Source organism: Agelaius phoeniceus, chromosome 2, assembly GCF_051311805.1.
Source record: "Agelaius phoeniceus isolate bAgePho1 chromosome 2, bAgePho1.hap1, whole genome shotgun sequence".
Classification (NCBI taxonomy): domain Eukaryota; kingdom Metazoa; phylum Chordata; class Aves; order Passeriformes; family Icteridae; genus Agelaius; species Agelaius phoeniceus.
Genome location: NC_135266.1, coordinates 16,138,663 through 16,155,674, shown reverse-complemented (window position 1 = coordinate 16,155,674; position 17,012 = coordinate 16,138,663). Strand labels below are relative to the sequence as shown.

The window sequence follows — 17,012 nt, the reverse complement described above, 5'->3', positions numbered from 1 at the left end:
AATGAAATCCCTCTTTGCTTGTTTCCTCAGAACTTTAGATACAGTAAATTTTCCCTGGAAAAACTCTTCTATGACATCTGTCCATCTGCTGAGCAGCTCTGTTCTTTTGACTATTTAAAGTGCAAGAGGTTAACACCTCTCCATCTTAGCAGCAGGTTTATCACCTGAATCTCAGATTCTGTCTCAATAGAAACATTTTGCAAAAGTCACTGTATCTAGAGAATTAGAGTCAAAATTAGTCTAGTCTGTAACCCATAAAACCTCATTGGTTGTACAACATCATTAAGCAGGCACACTTAAATTAAAAAAAATAAGGCAGTAAATCAGAACTGTAAGTTCTGACTTAAATAACATGCCATGACACAGAAAGAAGGTTCTGAAACTAGCCATTAAGCACACAGCAAAAAACACTCACATTTTTTAATACACTAAGCACATTAGTAACAAGATAAATGCACTACACATTATTGACATAAGGAAGCTGTATGAATGACAAGCACTGTTATCTTTATCAGCTGAGGTCCAGAGCAGTAACAGACTAACCATCAGTTTACAGAAAAAACTGAAATTTTTCAGCCATGAAAAAACACAAATTATTTTACCTCATTTTATTTTACTTAACCTTAGACAAAAGCATCCCCATGTCAGTTTTCCACAAGAACCTTATCAATTTATTTTTCATTTACTGTTACATAAAGAGAATAAACTGCCACATTCAAATACTTCATTTCTGTTACATGTTTTGGGCCTTACTACCATTTCCTTAGCCATATTCAGAACCACAACCAAGATCAATGCAGATGTTCTACACTCACATACGCCCTAAATACTGCAAAGCTCAAAAGATCTTGTGGTGGTTTTGTAAGAGCAGTGTAAAAGATTTAACAACATGTTCTGAAATTAGTAACACTTCCAGCTCAAAAAAAACCCAGTAATAAAATAATTTGTCTTGTTATTACAAATTGTGTTTTGGTTCTCTCCTCATCCACAGCCTAGAAGAAGTACTACCAATGACATTTTATGAAAACATACAAAGCATCCAAAATGCTAAGCACCAAGTGTTTCATTTCTTGTTAGTGACAGTTTTTCCTCTTGTTTTCAAGAGGCAAAAACTTGCCTGGTTGAATATATTCAAAAGTCCTATTCATCAAGTCTAATGGTATTTATTTGGAATACCAACACTAGACCAATCAGGAAAAAATTCTCTTACCTTTGCTTGCTGTAGCCAAGAACAACTGAAGTAAAAGGACTGCTTGAACAATCCTGAATCTCAAGAAAATATCCTGTATTCTGCCAACACAGCAGTGCTGTTTTCCCCAAGCAACCATTCTAGAAGAAACAGATAAATAAATAAACCACAATGACTAGAAAACATGTAGGTGTATGGACATTATGACAAAATATGTTTCCAACATGAGCATAAATCTTCTCAACCCTGTTATACTATTGGGTATATATTGCACAGAAATGCACAGATACTCTGTATATTGCCAAGACATTAAGAGAGAAAGAGATTCCCCTTTGCTGAAAGGAAAAAAAAAAAAAAAACCAAAACCAAAGAAAACCCATCCAAGCTCTAATTCTCCAAAGACTACAAATACATCAGAGCATAGCCATGACTTCTTGCACAAATAAGACTTTCAGCATTTGAAAAACAAATTAACAAACCCCTCCAAAAGATTCGCACACAACATAAAACCCAAACAAAAGCTGACAGAGCAATCATAGAAAGGTTGTCCAAAAGCTTTATTAATCTCAGTAAGTATGTAAGAAAGCATCTCTTCAGTCCTTTACCCACACATTCTCTCATGTGACACTTTAACAGCCACAAATCACTGTGGGCAGCAAGTTCATGAACAATATAATGAAAACCTGGTTTGTCCACCTTTCTGTTATAAGAGATACACTTCTGTGAAATATTTTTTAAGATCTTTTTTAAAAAAGGTGCATCTAAATATTCTACATGCTGAAAGAAACATTCAAGTGCTTTTTCCTATACAAAAAAGTTTAGATACATAGTGGCAAGTGATTCTGTAGCTGATTATTGAAACATGCAAAGCAGTAAATTTTACATATGGAATATCTTCCATGTATCAGCTTTAGGGTGGATCAGAGCATTCTGCCTGACACCAGAAGTTTAACTTGGCCATCACAAGTTGGGTGCATGTGCAAGTGCCTTGGTTAGCACTAACACTGCTCACAAACTGCACTGAACTTCTGCTCAGGCTGTGTCAGGCTGCAGTAGCTTCCCTTCTTTTCAGGCACTTGCTAAATGGTGAACTCTTACAGGAGTTTTATATTTTTTTTAAGGTTGGGGCTAAAATGTAATGTTTTTGAAAGATTCACACAAATGTAAATATTTATGAATTTGCAATGGTTACTATGGGCTGAACTCTGCCAGCGAAGTGCCACAGGAATAAACTAAGAAACAGTGAAGTTGCTAAGTAATTGACTTCAAAAATTTATTAAACTTATGTGCAAATAAATTATAAACATATAACAACATAACATAGAAACCTAAAGCAAAGGCTTTTTAAAAATAAAGAGCACTGCAACATTGTTGCCAGTGTTTTCAAGAATTGCAACATGCAATACTTCTAAGAAATAAAAATAGCTGACAAAATAAATCACATGCTGAAACAATAGTCATACCTAATATACACATTTCTATGCAGGAACAGATCAAAACCAAACAAAAACAAGTAACAAAAGGCCAGAAATGTCAATGATGGGCTAGCTTTCTAAAGATCCCCAGGAAACATGTTCAAACCTGTCCTCAGCTTGCTTCTCTGAATGCCTAAAAATCATGTATTTATAAAGTTGTTCCATCAGCAACCTGAGAAGCAGAATTAAATTAATTATCCTAAGAACCTGATAATGAAAATTGTTGTGCTTAAATATATCTGACAATTTCAAGGACTGTGCATTTACAATGTAATTTTCCTAGGGTTAAAAGAGATGCTCATCCAAAAACTGTTTCCTTTCTTTGTTTACTTACATTTTGCAGTCTAGGCTCAAATTAGGTCATTTCCAAGCAAAACCAAGCTGCATATCTGTTCTTCTATTTCATGAGGAAATCTTTTGTACACTAAACCACCCATCCATAGTGATGTATTTAGACAACAAAACAAACAAAATTTCCAGCATCCCTTTTCTCTACTATCTAGACATCAAGAGTTGAAAAGGGAATGGGATGGAGCCCAAAAATACTCAGGGGCACCCACAAATGTAGCCATTGATGCTGGTAAGTAATGAGGCAAGCTGCTTGCTTTGTGCCACATATGATACTGATTGGGAACACTCCTACATTCCCTGCTTTTGTTTTCTCCTTAAGCCTCAGCCCTGCAAACAGATGCACATGAAATGAGCTGACTAGGACAGAGGTTTACTCCTGAACCACCAAGCATGCCTTCTGTTTTGTTTGGCAGAGCTCATTAGACAATGATGTTAGTGTCCCACCCCCAGAAATAAAAACCGCATTACAAAAGCCTAAATTTGAGTACAGGAGCCAAGAAATTCCTGGTACTGACTCCAGCCCTGCCTGAGCACTCTGTAGCCCTGAGGAGTTTGAATGGACCTTCCTCTCACTCTGGCATTTCAGAGGGAGCTTTGTTAATATTTGCCCAGTGTTTAAACAAAAGGCTGTAAAAAATACTTTCTGTACATTTAGGTTTTTGTCTCATCTGGGGTTTTTTGACATTGTACTCACTCCAAGAGATGGGCCTGGCAAAGACAAGTAGGGACAGAGTCAGAGCTTCTTGCTGACTGAACACAGTCACATCAAGAACTCCAAAACTATTCAAAGCTATGAAGGAAAATTAATGATCCCAGGCAAAGCAATAAAATCCAGATAACAGGAATATAAAGTGAAATACTAACACGGTCAGCTCAACTGACTTTTTGCAAGACTTTGAACAGCTACACTAGTTCAAGACTTGTTCCAATGTTTAGATAAAATATACAATTATAAGAGTTGGGAAAGTAACATTTGTGTTCCTTTATTTTTGCAACAAAGTTGTTTAGACACTACTAAAGAAAAACATGCTGCTATCTTTGGTACTTTTTTAATTAAAAAAGCAAGATATAAAATAGAATTTCACCATATCTATTCAAATAAAGATCATATGATACATTCCAAAACATTTGGTCATTATGTTCTTCTCAAAATTATTTGAGCCCTTTTCTGTATTAGAATCCTAAATCTTCATTCTTAATGATCCTGAACAGTAATGGAATTGCAGATTTATAGTTGTGAACATTACAGAATTAGGCATAAGGGATTCTTTTCATTTGTTATTAATTTGCTCACGTGTTCAAATGAACATTTGTATTCTTCTTCATAATAGATGAATATAGTGTGATTCAGGGAGCCCAGCATAATTATGCATAGCTTTTGCAGCAGGATGAAAAATTTTCACATGTATATCAAGCAAATCTAATTAAGTACAATAGTTACTGAGCCACCCAAGTCTGGGAAAGAATTCTGTGCACAGACTTCAGGTAAAGATGTAACCAGCTGGCTTCACTTTCTCAGTTACAACTAAGTGGTTTTTATTCACAAAGAGCTAAGTGTCTGAAATGACAATAGAAAACATTTATTTATGATCAGCAGAAAAAAATGAAAATTCAGAAAATAGAAATTAAAGGCTCAGGCATAAATCTGTTATGTCCTGTTTGCTCTCCACGAAGAGTGTCTTATTTTGACCAATGACAACCTTGTACCCAGGTCGTACAACATTTCACACCATCTTATTAATTTGAAAGTCAAACTATAATTGAGAGCGTTTTTCTTAAAACAAATGAACAAACATATTTTGAAAAATTGGAATTTTTTTGTTTGTCTGTTTTGTTATACAGGTCACAGTTCTGCATTAATATCACACTCTTTGCAAATTACAGAGGTTAGTGGAAACAAAGACAAGAAGATGGTACAAAAAAGGAGTTTTAATTCCTATCATTAACAATAATTAGCTCATGCCCTGCTATTTCACTTTACTACTTTCCAAGTGTGCACCCATAGGTGACATTTCAAGACATGTAGCATTTACCTTCAACAACTGCTTGCCTTGCAGTACAGCAGATATATTTTCATAGGACTAAAGCCAAAGAAAGTGAAAAACATAAATACAGCAGTTGTGTTCTGTAACATATTTTGTTACATCATTTTTGGAAAAATTTCACATCCAAATTTCACAATTCGTGTTGAAAATACGTATTTTCTGGCAATCTTTAACATTTAATAAACTATTAGTTCTTTTATGCTAAGGTTTAGCCAGAGCAGGTTCTCACTGCCAATGCATAAACAGCTGGTTACAGAAACTTATGCTGGAAATCATGGCCCAAAACAATCATTCATTTGCTTCCAATCATGCTGTCTACTGCTGCACCTCAAACTGCTTTGTTTAAGCCACACTTATTTCATCCATGGTCTTTGGGTCTCACTCAATCTTCTGTTTTCATCCCCTATTAAGATTGTAGATTTCAATAACAATATTTCCCAAATTTATAGAAGCTACATCTTAGGAGGAGGATAATAATGAATGGTAAGCTTCTGGCTGCTCTTCTGTGATATTCAGCCTTATTCAAGTCTATACCAGGTGACAAAAGGTTAAAACAAGCAAGAGAAATACATCAAACTGCCCAGGTATGAAAACTTCTTGATGTCTTTCCTTTCAGAATATAAGACTGTAGACTTCTTCCATCAACTCCTTATATTTTCCAGACTGGAACCAAAATGCAGTGAAGTTTTCATGTTATTTTTAATTTTTGGCTGAAGCAACTTAGATGTAATAGGGAGGACGCTTATGTTGGAAACTATTGTGTCACAGTAAATCTTGGCATATACAGAATTTACTGACTTAACAGCAGAAGTAGCACCATTGAGTTCAAAATGCTGCTCCATGGGGGTTTTTTATGTGTTTTTCCAGAAGACAGTAATAGGAATATTATTGTCTGATAATAATTTGATTTTCAATAATTTTCTCTAGTCTTAATCACATCTGTAAAAACTGTACTCTATATAGTCACCATGTTCATTTAGTCACTTTATGTAAAACACCAGCTTTTTCTAAGACTGTAACAGTAATGTGTTCAAGTTCAAGGACCTTCCTCCTGACATAAATCATTACTGTTTTCAAAGATAGTAAATATTTTACTTCTTTATAAGTTGGCTTACAGTGAGCAACAAGCCACTTAAGCACAGACATCAGTCATCTGCAAAACTCAGTTGGTTGATTGAGTTCTTCAGAGAACTGGAGGATGAACTCTCTGTGAAATCCACTCCTTTGTTTAGCCTTTCAACTGCTGCAGGATATTATCATTAGAATAACTTTTTAATATATTTTATTTTATAAGTGCCCAGCTGTGCAAACCAAGGTCTGCCTTCACTTCAACTCACAGATCTCCCCTTAGATTCATGTAAAAGTGCAAACTTAATCACTTAGGCCTGTGTAAGTGGATTCAGGAGTTGAATATGTTATTTCATGGCTCTCCATTATGGACCTCAGGGCCAAAAAAACCTGCACTTTTAGTACTTAATTCTCTTATACAGCAACTTGTGCTCTATATAGTGCAAAAATAGGACAGGGGGCAATTTTTGTTTTGTTTTGTTCCCTCTTACCCAGACTGGAAATGTTTCACCTCCTCATATCCAATTCTCACCTGGGAGATCAGCAAGAGACCTTTCTCTAGCTCTTATAAAAGTTTTACACTGTCCAGGAAATCCTTGTCTGCATGGTGTATTCCCTCAAGAGCACAGCTTTACTCACACCCTCTATTAATTCCAGAGCAAACGAAAAAGCCCTTCACTGACAATGCCTGAGCAGGTTCCCTCTTAAAAGAGTTTACAAAGTATAGATGAAGCACAACAAACAGAGATGCAATAAAAGTATTTATGTTTGGCACAAGTCTGATGATTTCAACTTCAGACAGGTTGTTTACATTTTCCCTAACACTTTGGGGTATGGAATATATAGGTTTAATGGAGGGGGGAAACAACAAGAAGTGTTCTGCAGAGTAGAAGACCACTCAAAGGTCGGCACGTCAGAAAAGATTAAAAGAACACTATGCATGCACCTTGAGCCATATAAAAGCAAGAGAAAGGGTATATAGATATATAACCACAAAAAAGTACACAAAAAGTTTTCATAAACCTTTGTATTCAGCTACTAAGATGAATACAAAGATGCAGAAAGAAAGAGAGAAGGACAAAGACTTTTCTTAACCTCAAATATTTGTATCAGTGAACAATTTAAGCAGGCTATGAGGAGTCAGGTGAGCGCCAGGCATGCCAAAAAAAAGATTGTCCAGCTCATGCTTTCAATTTTCCTACTTTAAAAAAAAAAAAGAGTTCTGAAAGTTTCATCTTACTGTAAGTGAAGGAAAATAAAAAGTAAATAGTTGTTTCTGCTCAGTTTACACTTTTCTTCCCTGCTCTCTTTTCCAAGCTCTCTTGGCTTGAATAGCAACATCCTAAAAAAGAAATTATACTGTGATTTCATCCTAAGCTTCACTTCATGGACTTAACAGGTCTCTTGGATCTTGCACTTGGAAATTAAAATTTCTCAGCTAGCTAAGAAGCACAGAATTTGGTAGAGGTTTTTTTTTGAAAGAGGGGGGTGGGGGGTGGTTTATAGCAGTCTCTCAGACTCTTTCAGTCAACAGCCCAATGACCAAAACCAACAGCTTGTACCACAGAGATAGAACTCATCAGTTTGGAAGGATGGCTGCACTGAGGCAAACATCTTCCAAAGTCCCACTAAAAGTCTAATATAGAATAGGGCACCACTACCCTACACAGCCTAAGGAAATACAGTCATGTTGGCACTTCAGTCTCCACATGGGGTAAATATTTAGGGAACCCCTATCAGGACATTCTAGGAAACAGGGTTATGCCAGAACAGCATTCTGGCCTCCTTTAGCACTTCTCCTCCTCAGGGCTCAGTGTAAGTGTCTGCAGAGGAACAAGAGATGGTACCATTGCCATGTTAGACTACTACAACTGAAACAAGTTAGTCAAGAGCAAACATTCATAAACACTTGAAAGTCATCACACAGGTGAGTAGATGACTTGAAAGCAGCTCCAGAAAAATTTCTTTAAATCTGAACCATTCCTGTGTGTCCCTCCACAAATGTATAAGCTCAAAAAATTACTTTGTACAACTACACTCCAAATGTTTTTTTTCACCATCATCACCTCCATAACAAAGTTATTTGCCTTCTCAGAAATAAACCACAATCACCACATTGCTGACTTGCCAAAACATAGATGAGAGTGAAAAAGGAAAGCATTTTCATCCAACTTATATGAATACACGGACTATGCTATGAATAAATAATGGAGGAACAAAGTCACTTCAAAGCATGAAGCCCATCAGAAGCCCATTCAGTCAGTTTCTGTTCATAATTAGTTTGGTGCAAAAGAAACAAAGGTATTCAAAGTCTGCTTGGGAACTTAGAACTTAAACAGGGAATTTAGCAGCATTCACAATCAGGCATGCCCAAATGGCTAATAAATCCAGGCAGAGAGGCACAGTCCTCTTTTCTCTAAAGAAAGGGACTTACTAAGAGAATATTTTGACCATTAAAAGTATCAGTAAAAGATAAGATTTGTTATGTGTTCACAATAACATTTCCAAAATTATCATTATCACATTACTCTTTGTCTTTCTAATTCTACCATTTCTAGAAGTGTCACATCTTGTCAAACATGACAACTTCCAGCAAACCTTCTGATGGATCTCTTAGAGCATAACTCCTCAATGATTCCTTTAAGGAACAATAGAAATGAGAAAATAGTGCTTAATTTGTGGGGGGTTGTTCTTTTTGGTAACTAAGGCATCACTTGAGGTGCTCATGCAAATTTCACTAAACAAAAATACTGTAATAAATCTTAGTAATTTTCTATAAATTCTACAGATTGAAAACGTATTTTAAGTAGATTGAGGAACTTTATAAAGTATTTCTTTTCTATCTACTGTCTTATCTAGTATAACTGACATTCTACAGTTTTCTTTTAAAATAAACTAAAATAAACTCATCATGTTACTAACTGTACTTTTTCTCTGAGCTGTTAAGAACACCATATTGAAGCAGCCAGCAGAAGTGGATCTAGAGCAGAGCAACAAAATTACATTTCTATAAGGCACTAGCTTATAGTAGCTGTTGTGAAAAGTAGCTGTTGTGCCAAGCATTATTTATATTTCTGTGCCACACAACTCATCAATAAAAGAAAGACCAAAAATGCTGAGTCTGGGACTTGAACTTGAACTTCTAAAATCCTGTATCAGTTCCACTGCACGACACCTGCAATAAAACTGTCCTGAATCTGATGTAGGTAGCACTCACAGGTTGAATACCTGTGGTATAAAACTATTCAGCTCACAGCTGAAGACAAATCCACGTGACTCAGGCAGAGAGGAGTTTGATATGGATTTTTTTTTGTCTTTGATTTAATGTCAGCTACAAAAGACCCTTAGTCCATGCTGAGCAACAATAAATTTCAAAGGTATTTTGTCACAAAAGGAATGCAAGAGTCCCAAGTAATTGAGTCCTATTAATTACCATATAGTTATACAAGACCACCTTTTTCATAGAGCAATTATAGAACTTTTCCCAACTGTAACTCCCGGAATCTATGACTGGAAAGAGTAAGACCTTCATAATCATGAACATGTGTCTAACAAACAAAAATATCAACTCCATTTATGCTCAGAAGCTGAGTAGCACCTACCAACAAATTAATATTCTCTAAATCCTTGCATCTGGAAAAGAGCAAAGCTTTTAACTGAACCTAGATATACAAAACCACTAGTAGACTTACCATTTATCATAAAGCTAACATCTCAGGCCAAAAAATATTACTTATTCATGCTATTTTTTACATTGGAGTCTATGAGATTACTTCCATGAGCTACTCTTACTTTGGACTTCAAATAATCTAATCTAATATTCCACTGAAAACATAAAACTCAAGTGTAGTGGTCAGTTTTAAAGCTAAACTGCATTTGCCAATACCAGTGATCATGTTACATATTAAGAACTAAAAATTGTTCCAATTTAACGAGAGTTATTCTCCCATGAACTCCCAAACTTTCTACATCTGCCAGCACTCTACAGTCACTAGTGGAAGACCTGACTAAGAGCACTCACAGCACAAAAACTGTAAATGGAATAATTAACTTGAGAATGGGAATCTAGTCCTTCATCCCTCTCTAACTGGCCCTAATCTGAGCCAATTTCTGTTCATGTATTAGAAACAGAAGTTTAACATTAAATTTGGAAGGCACTGAAGAAAAAAGAACATGCTAACAAACTCCTTTTGATCTACAGAATTATCTTAAGACACTAAAGTAATAAAGATACCAATAACACTAGCTCACTTGGTACCATAGTAGAAATGACATAATATTATCATACAGTGTAAGCAGAAAACTTTGTGGCCCCAATTTGTATCTGAGCAAATTTTGTGTTATCTTACAGTGTAGCTAGAAAATTTTGTGGCCCCAATTTGTATCTGAGCAAATTTTGTTTAAGGGCAATTTCTTCCCTGCATCTTCTTTCACAACATTCCACTTCAGAGATTGGTCTTCATCATTAAATTTTATGTGTGCTACCTCAGTGAAGACAAGTACTTGGAGATCCTCCTAAGCAAAGACATGTTTTTTTTGTTCTTTCGTTTAATTCAATAAACACACTACTGGTCACCTAGCAGAGGAACAGATTTTGCTTGTTTCCCCCATGGAAACAGTTACAGAAGTCTGCTTTCCACTTGGGAATACCCTTAAGGTCAAAAGCTTAAGAACAGGAATATCAGCTTGTGCAGTTCTCTTCTGATGATGATGTACTCTGTTAGCCTGTGCAAACAACAGGGAGGAACATGTTCTGAGTAGGCACACATAACACCAGATTTACTTTTTCAGTACAAATGACAGAACTGAAGACACAACTAATTTGATTTGGGATTGATATCTCTTAGATCTGGAGGTTGTAAACTCTATTTTGGCTCATGTTGAAGCCCATTCCAACACACCTTCAGCATGACTCAAACTGATTTGAGCAGGGAGGTTAGCACAGATGACCCACTGTGGTTCCTCCCCACCTTACCAATTCTATGATTTCATGGAAGTCAAAACCAGCCTAGGCTTATGCAATCACACATTTAATTTGCTGGACAAGCACGTCTTGAACTAGTTTACAAACATTTATTCCCTGTTTCCACATAAATCCATTCAAGAAAATAACACAGTAAAGCAACTGAGTTCAGTACTGTTACAAGTACTATCCATGAATGATGAAGCCTTTACATTTCCAAAGCAAAAATAAATTCAGTCAAGAAAGGATGCTTCCAGGCACTTAGCCAGTGAATATGACAAAAAAACCCCAGACAACCTCCCCCACGCGAAATAATTATTGTGCACAAAAGGTGACTCTGAAGACATCACTTTCAGCGATGCAGGTTGTATGCAAAAGAAGCAGGGAAAACTTTCAAGCTGAATATATTCTCTGCACCCGTTCCCACAGAAAATGGGTGTGAGAGCAAACCCCGAGCCGGTCTAGCAATGCTGTCCCCACGGGACACTACCCTGTCTCTCCGTCTATAAACCTCATCCAAACCCCACCAACTCCTCTACAAAAATCGGTCACTTTTTAGACCGTTTTCACCATGTTACTAAATGTTTCTCGCCGTTGACTAATTAAGCGCTTCATGCTGGAAAGCTGAAGGAGAGCTTTCCGCCAGCAGCACGGAGAGCTGTACCTGGTGAGCGCCGCTCAGGACGCAGCCGGGCCGCGCTGCCCGCAGCCCCTCAGGGCGGCCTCGCCCCTCACCGGCCCGGCGCGAGCCCCAACGGGCCGGGCCCGCCGCGGCACCTCCCCCTCAGCCCCCGGGCCGCGCTGCCCCGGCCGGGCCGGACCCGCAGGGCCAACACAGGGGAGGATCCGTGACTAAGCGGGAGCCGCGGGGCTCGCCCGCGAAGGTCGGAGCTCCCCGACCTGCGCTCCTCCACCCACCACCGCCGCCCCCGCGGGACCTCCTCGCCCTAACCTCGCTCGTCCCTCCGGGAAGAGTCGGCGGGAAAGCCCATCCCAAGGGAGCCGCGCACCTCCGCCGCCCGGCCCCGCGGAGTCGCTCACCTCCACCCGGCTCAGGGCGACTCCCATCCCCGCAGCCGCCGCGCTGCCCGTCCCTCCCGCCCTCGGGAGCCCGCCGCCCCCGGCCGCCTCTGCTCCCGCAAGCCCGCAGCTGCTCACCTGGCGCCGGGCGACCGCCCGTCCCGTCCGCGCTGTCCTGTCCGTCCCGTCCGTCCCGTCCCGTCTGTGCTGTGCTGGGCTGTGCTGTGCTGTCCCGTCCCGCCCGCCGCGCCGCTCGCTCAGCACTGGGCGCAGCAGGCGCGCCGGCGGCCCCGGCAGCTGGGACAGCCACTGGATGGGGGGCGGAGGCAGGCGAGGGAGGTGCTGCGAAAAGCCGAGGGAAGCCGGCGCGGCGGCGGCTGGCGGAGCTGCCCGGGAGCGGCCCCCGCCGCCCCTCAGCAAGGCGGGCTCGGCGGGCCCGGCCCCTCCCGCCCCGCGGCCCCGCGGGTGCGGGCGCGGTCCCGGTCCCGGCGCTGCGGCAGCGCCTGGGGCGTGAGGCCGGCCCGGCGAGCAGTGCCGGCTGCGCTGGGACAGGGCTTGGGGACCCGGGGTGGCTGCGCACAACCAGCTCGGGGGCAGGAACTTCCACTGAGAATAAACTGTTCCACGTTCCTTGGTGGGCAACGTGCTCAGGGTTAAACCAGCCTTCTCTCTTGGAAAGTTTACTTCACCTTTAAAACAGACTTTACTTCATTAAGCCCTACTGATACCATAGATTTTGCACATTTAGCAGACTTCATTGCATTTCAATGAGATTCATTTCTTCAGTCCATTCAGATTATGGGTGGTGTAAGTGAGCTTTTCACTACCACGACGGCAGAAAGCTGAAGCTGTGGCACTCCTCTTCCACTTTCCCATTGCTTGAAATGAAGCATATTCTGAAAAGGCGGGATTTTCAATGACTCATTTTATACCAAATGCTTAGGAACTGCTCTTTGCATGTAGGCTGGGGTACCTAGGCACTGCTGAAAGGAGAAAAAAAAGCCTGGCTCCAGGGCATAGCTGGGGAAAGCACATCCAGGGGAAAAGGCTGCAGCGACAACTCTTCGCAGTGTTACTGAAAAGATAAGACAGGGACAAATTCTAGGAACTCCAGGCAGCAGGTCTTCCTGAGGATGCAACGAGTCCACATGATGAGGACAGTTTTGTAGGGAAATACTTGCAAAGAGGAAATGGGGCTAGATGAAGAGGTTTGTTTCATTTTGTTTAGGTCAGTGGTGCATTTGGATACTTTGGAGCTGGTTTTTAGTTGGACACAAGGTCAGTGCTTTTGCAGTCCTCACACAGGAGAAAAACAGGAGGCATTTGTCTTTCTCTGCCTTGCGTGGTGGAACATCTTTCACTTCCTCAAAGGCTTAAGGACCACAAACTCTGTTCTCTTCCTAGCTTAAATCACCTCTGGGAATTCTAACTACGTCGCTTCTGATCTGGATGTCTGAGGTCAATGAGGAAGAAAAGAAAAATTGTCCTGAAGTTAGTGCTAAGGGTGCAATGCGTAAGAATATCATTTGTCTATTTGTCTAGTGACTCTGTATAAGTGCTCTTTTGACATATCCACAGACATTGCTCTTTACCAGTGTGGCTTAGTGATGTCTTCTCAGATAGGCTAAAAGGTTCAACAAGGCTGGAAACTGAAGTTCCGGTTACTCCTGGACACCTTAACCATTGGTAGTGCAGGGTTAGGAAGCTTTCTGGGAAGTCTGTCTCTGTCTATCCAACACCTCTGATTAATGATTTTTGGGTAAAAATCAGTCAGTTGTTGAACTTTCAAGCACTGAAATGTAATTACAGGCAGAGGATTTACTTCAAAGTACTTATTCTCTTTCCACTCAGACCAAGTTAATTTACTAGGAGAAATTGCTGCATAATTTACAAAAGGAAAACACTGAATTTATATTTTGGTTTATTTAAACTGTGTATTGCATACAGCTGGGTGGTGTCCAGTAACACATAGAGAAACAAAACCAAACTGATTTGTAATGACCTAAAAACTAAGTAAAGAACTCAATACCCAGTGTATTTGTATTAGTCTGCTTAGCTGCCATCTATGCCATCTATACAGTTCTAGGACTACATTGGATCTGGACAGTTTTGCATAGAAGCCAAGGGCAAACTCCTATGCACTTACCAAGAAAACACACACTTGAGCAGGTCTGAGGAACGAGCATGGATAATTTAGTAACAAAGAACTTTTCAATCCCACTAGTTTTTTCATGCTTTTGAGAAAACACCAAAAAAAAAAAAAAGGTTACGTTAATTCAGATTGCTCAATGCCTCCTTTATTGTGCTTGTGCAATACTGAACAGTGGTTTGGTAGGAACAGCAGGTGATAAATGCAGGTTTAAGGAAATGATACTTCCTTGAAGAGAAGGAGTCTAATCTTTCCTCCCCAAACATATGAAAAATGATCATATGAAAACATCTTAAATAATTTTTTTTCTGGATCTGGAAGACTCTCCAGAAAATAGGAGCACAGATACATACAGAAAGTGGTGCTGATATCCAGTTTGGCCATGCATCCACCTAGCGGAAAATACTGGATTTCAAGGATTTAACAACTGAAGTGTTTTATTTTCACCTGTGTTCAACAAGATTGAATGTAGAAACCTACAAACAACTCCAACAAAGACAGTGACTAAATTCTCATTAATTTCATCTTAACCATAATTTCACAATATTTTTTCTAAATTGTTTGGGATTTATTATTATTACTACTCCTAGTACCCCTACTACTACTACTTTAAACTCTTTCTCTATTTATGTTTGTGTATGTATGCATGTTTCCTAGGGAGATAAGACATTACCCTGACATGTTGCAGTCTTAACTTCATGTTTAGAATTTATGTACCCAAATGTAATTTGTTCTAATTATATAATGTATGTCTTGGTAGGAAAAAAAACATATGTAACTGACAAGAGAAAGAGGAGAGTGGAAGTAGTGGGAGAAGTACGGTCTGTTTCCCTTTTCATTTATGCTGTGAAGGTTTGAAGCTGTTGTTTCACAAAGATGCTTGATAGGACTTCACTTGTTCTTAGTTGTCGGGATTGGGAGGCTGCTTTGCCCTGTGATGTGTATCTGGTCGATCTCAGGAAGCATAAATTTAGGGCACTGACTATTTCAATGAATGGCATTAATATAGCATGTTTTATGTTAAATCTAATTGACCTAAAAAGCAAAGCAAAAGAGATAATTTCCGTGGGTCTTGATTTTGTGGGGTTCTGTCTTCTTCTCTACCATGTGATACATTTCTGTGAACTCCAGAAACTGATTGAAGGTACAAAAAGCAGTTGAAATGGTTATACTTCTCTGTTTCATGTATAAATATAGTCCTTCCTGAAAATCACTCCTGTTCTATAATATCATGTACTCGTTATCAGTCACGTAAATTGCAGCTCTTTAGGTAAAAAATATGTTAGGGTTTTTGTTTTAACTGATGGTAGCACTGGAGATGAAATAAAATTATCTATGAGTCCTTCAGTCTATTTTCTGCTTTCAGCATTCCAAAGACATGAACAACAAGTGAGCAATTTTAGGATAAAGAAATTATATGGACTAGCTGTGATGCTGAAAGGATTTAAATGTATCAAGGGAGGAGGATCTAAAACCTAATCTTAAAACTGCACATATTAGGCACAAAGTTGAGAGCTTGATTTGTGAAAAACAGCTGCCTCTCATAAAAATTTGTTCCTGACTAATAAATCCATATCTTACAAGAGTCCTTGGAGTAGATACATCTATCTAACATTCCAATATAATAACTACTTATTAATACTCCTTTGTCAGAAAGTAGCACATAGGTGTGGGTACCATGAGCATAGTGTTTGCTGAATGTTAACTGAGCCAATGTATGAAAGAAATCTCTTAGATATATAATCATTAAATAAGGAAGTTTAGTCTATCCAGCTGTGATTTTACCCATGTTGTCAAATACTGAGTACAAAACCCAGGGTAAGATTTTCTCTTGACTGTAGTAGTTTCTTCATAAAAAAAGAAATATGTAATATCTTCCTTACTGAAGGTCCAGGAAGGGTTTTAAAACAGTAATAATAAAAACAACTGTGTCTCTGTGATTAACTTCTAAGCCTCAACTCACCAATGAAATATGCATTTCACTATTTGTATCATTACTGATGGCAAGTGATATTTACATTCACCATGTTATTTGGCCCTGCTGAATTCCATGTTGCAGCCTGTCCTGCTTGCACACACACAGCCATGTCCTGTCAGACTGTATTCCAGCTAAGTGTCCCTATTGCATTTACATTCCAAAATGGGGTAAAGGTGGAGGCAATTTGTTAGGTATTGAGGCCAAAAGGAATGATAAATCTTTGATACTGTTTTCTTTAACAAAATTTCATGTACCTTACAGGACAAGTGAATGATTATGTGTAGCAGACAGGATGAGCATTGTGTTCTGTTGGTTGATCAGGCCTTCAATACTTCTCCCTCTGCAAATGTGCTCCTGCAACACTCCATTCTGTGAAACTGAGAGGAATTATTACCTGCTGGACTAAAAGGTGAACAGAGCACAAACTGAAATGCAAGAAATGTCATTTAAACATAAGAAAAGGATATTTTATGGTGAGAGTCATTGAACACTGAAGCAGGTTGCTCGGAGAGCTTGTGGGGTCTCTACCCTTGGAGATGTTCAGAAGAAGTCTAGATATGAACTTTGGCAACTGTTGCAGCAGCCCCTGCTCTGAGCAAGAACTTGGACTGGGCAATCTCTAGAGGTCCCCTCCAGCCTCAGCTGGTCTGTCACACTGTGAGAGGAATTTCTGCTAGCACTCTGCTTTCCCTTAGAATAAAATACACTTTTGGCCAAGCAAAGGACAACGATCCTCAAATTGTGAAAAACCTGAATCTGATGAAAGGTACACAT

General features: G+C 39.3%; 1 protein-coding gene across 4 annotated transcripts in view; it reads right to left on the bottom strand.

The window, feature by feature from the left end:
• Positions 1-12,462, bottom strand: part of ADGRG2 (adhesion G protein-coupled receptor G2) — a 59,001-nt gene extending 46,539 nt beyond the window's left edge. For all 4 annotated transcript variants that reach the window (XM_054627746.2, XM_077172638.1, XM_077172630.1 and 1 more), the window contains exons 1-2: positions 12,250-12,462; positions 1,211-1,329 (exon numbers count right to left, since the gene is read on the bottom strand). In XM_054627746.2, the coding sequence (XP_054483721.2) occupies positions 1,211-1,328 (118 nt within the window). In that variant the 5' untranslated portion in view covers position 1,329; positions 12,250-12,462. The remainder of the gene's footprint in view (positions 1-1,210; positions 1,330-12,249) is intronic.
• Between the last annotated feature and the right edge of the window lie 4,550 nt (positions 12,463-17,012).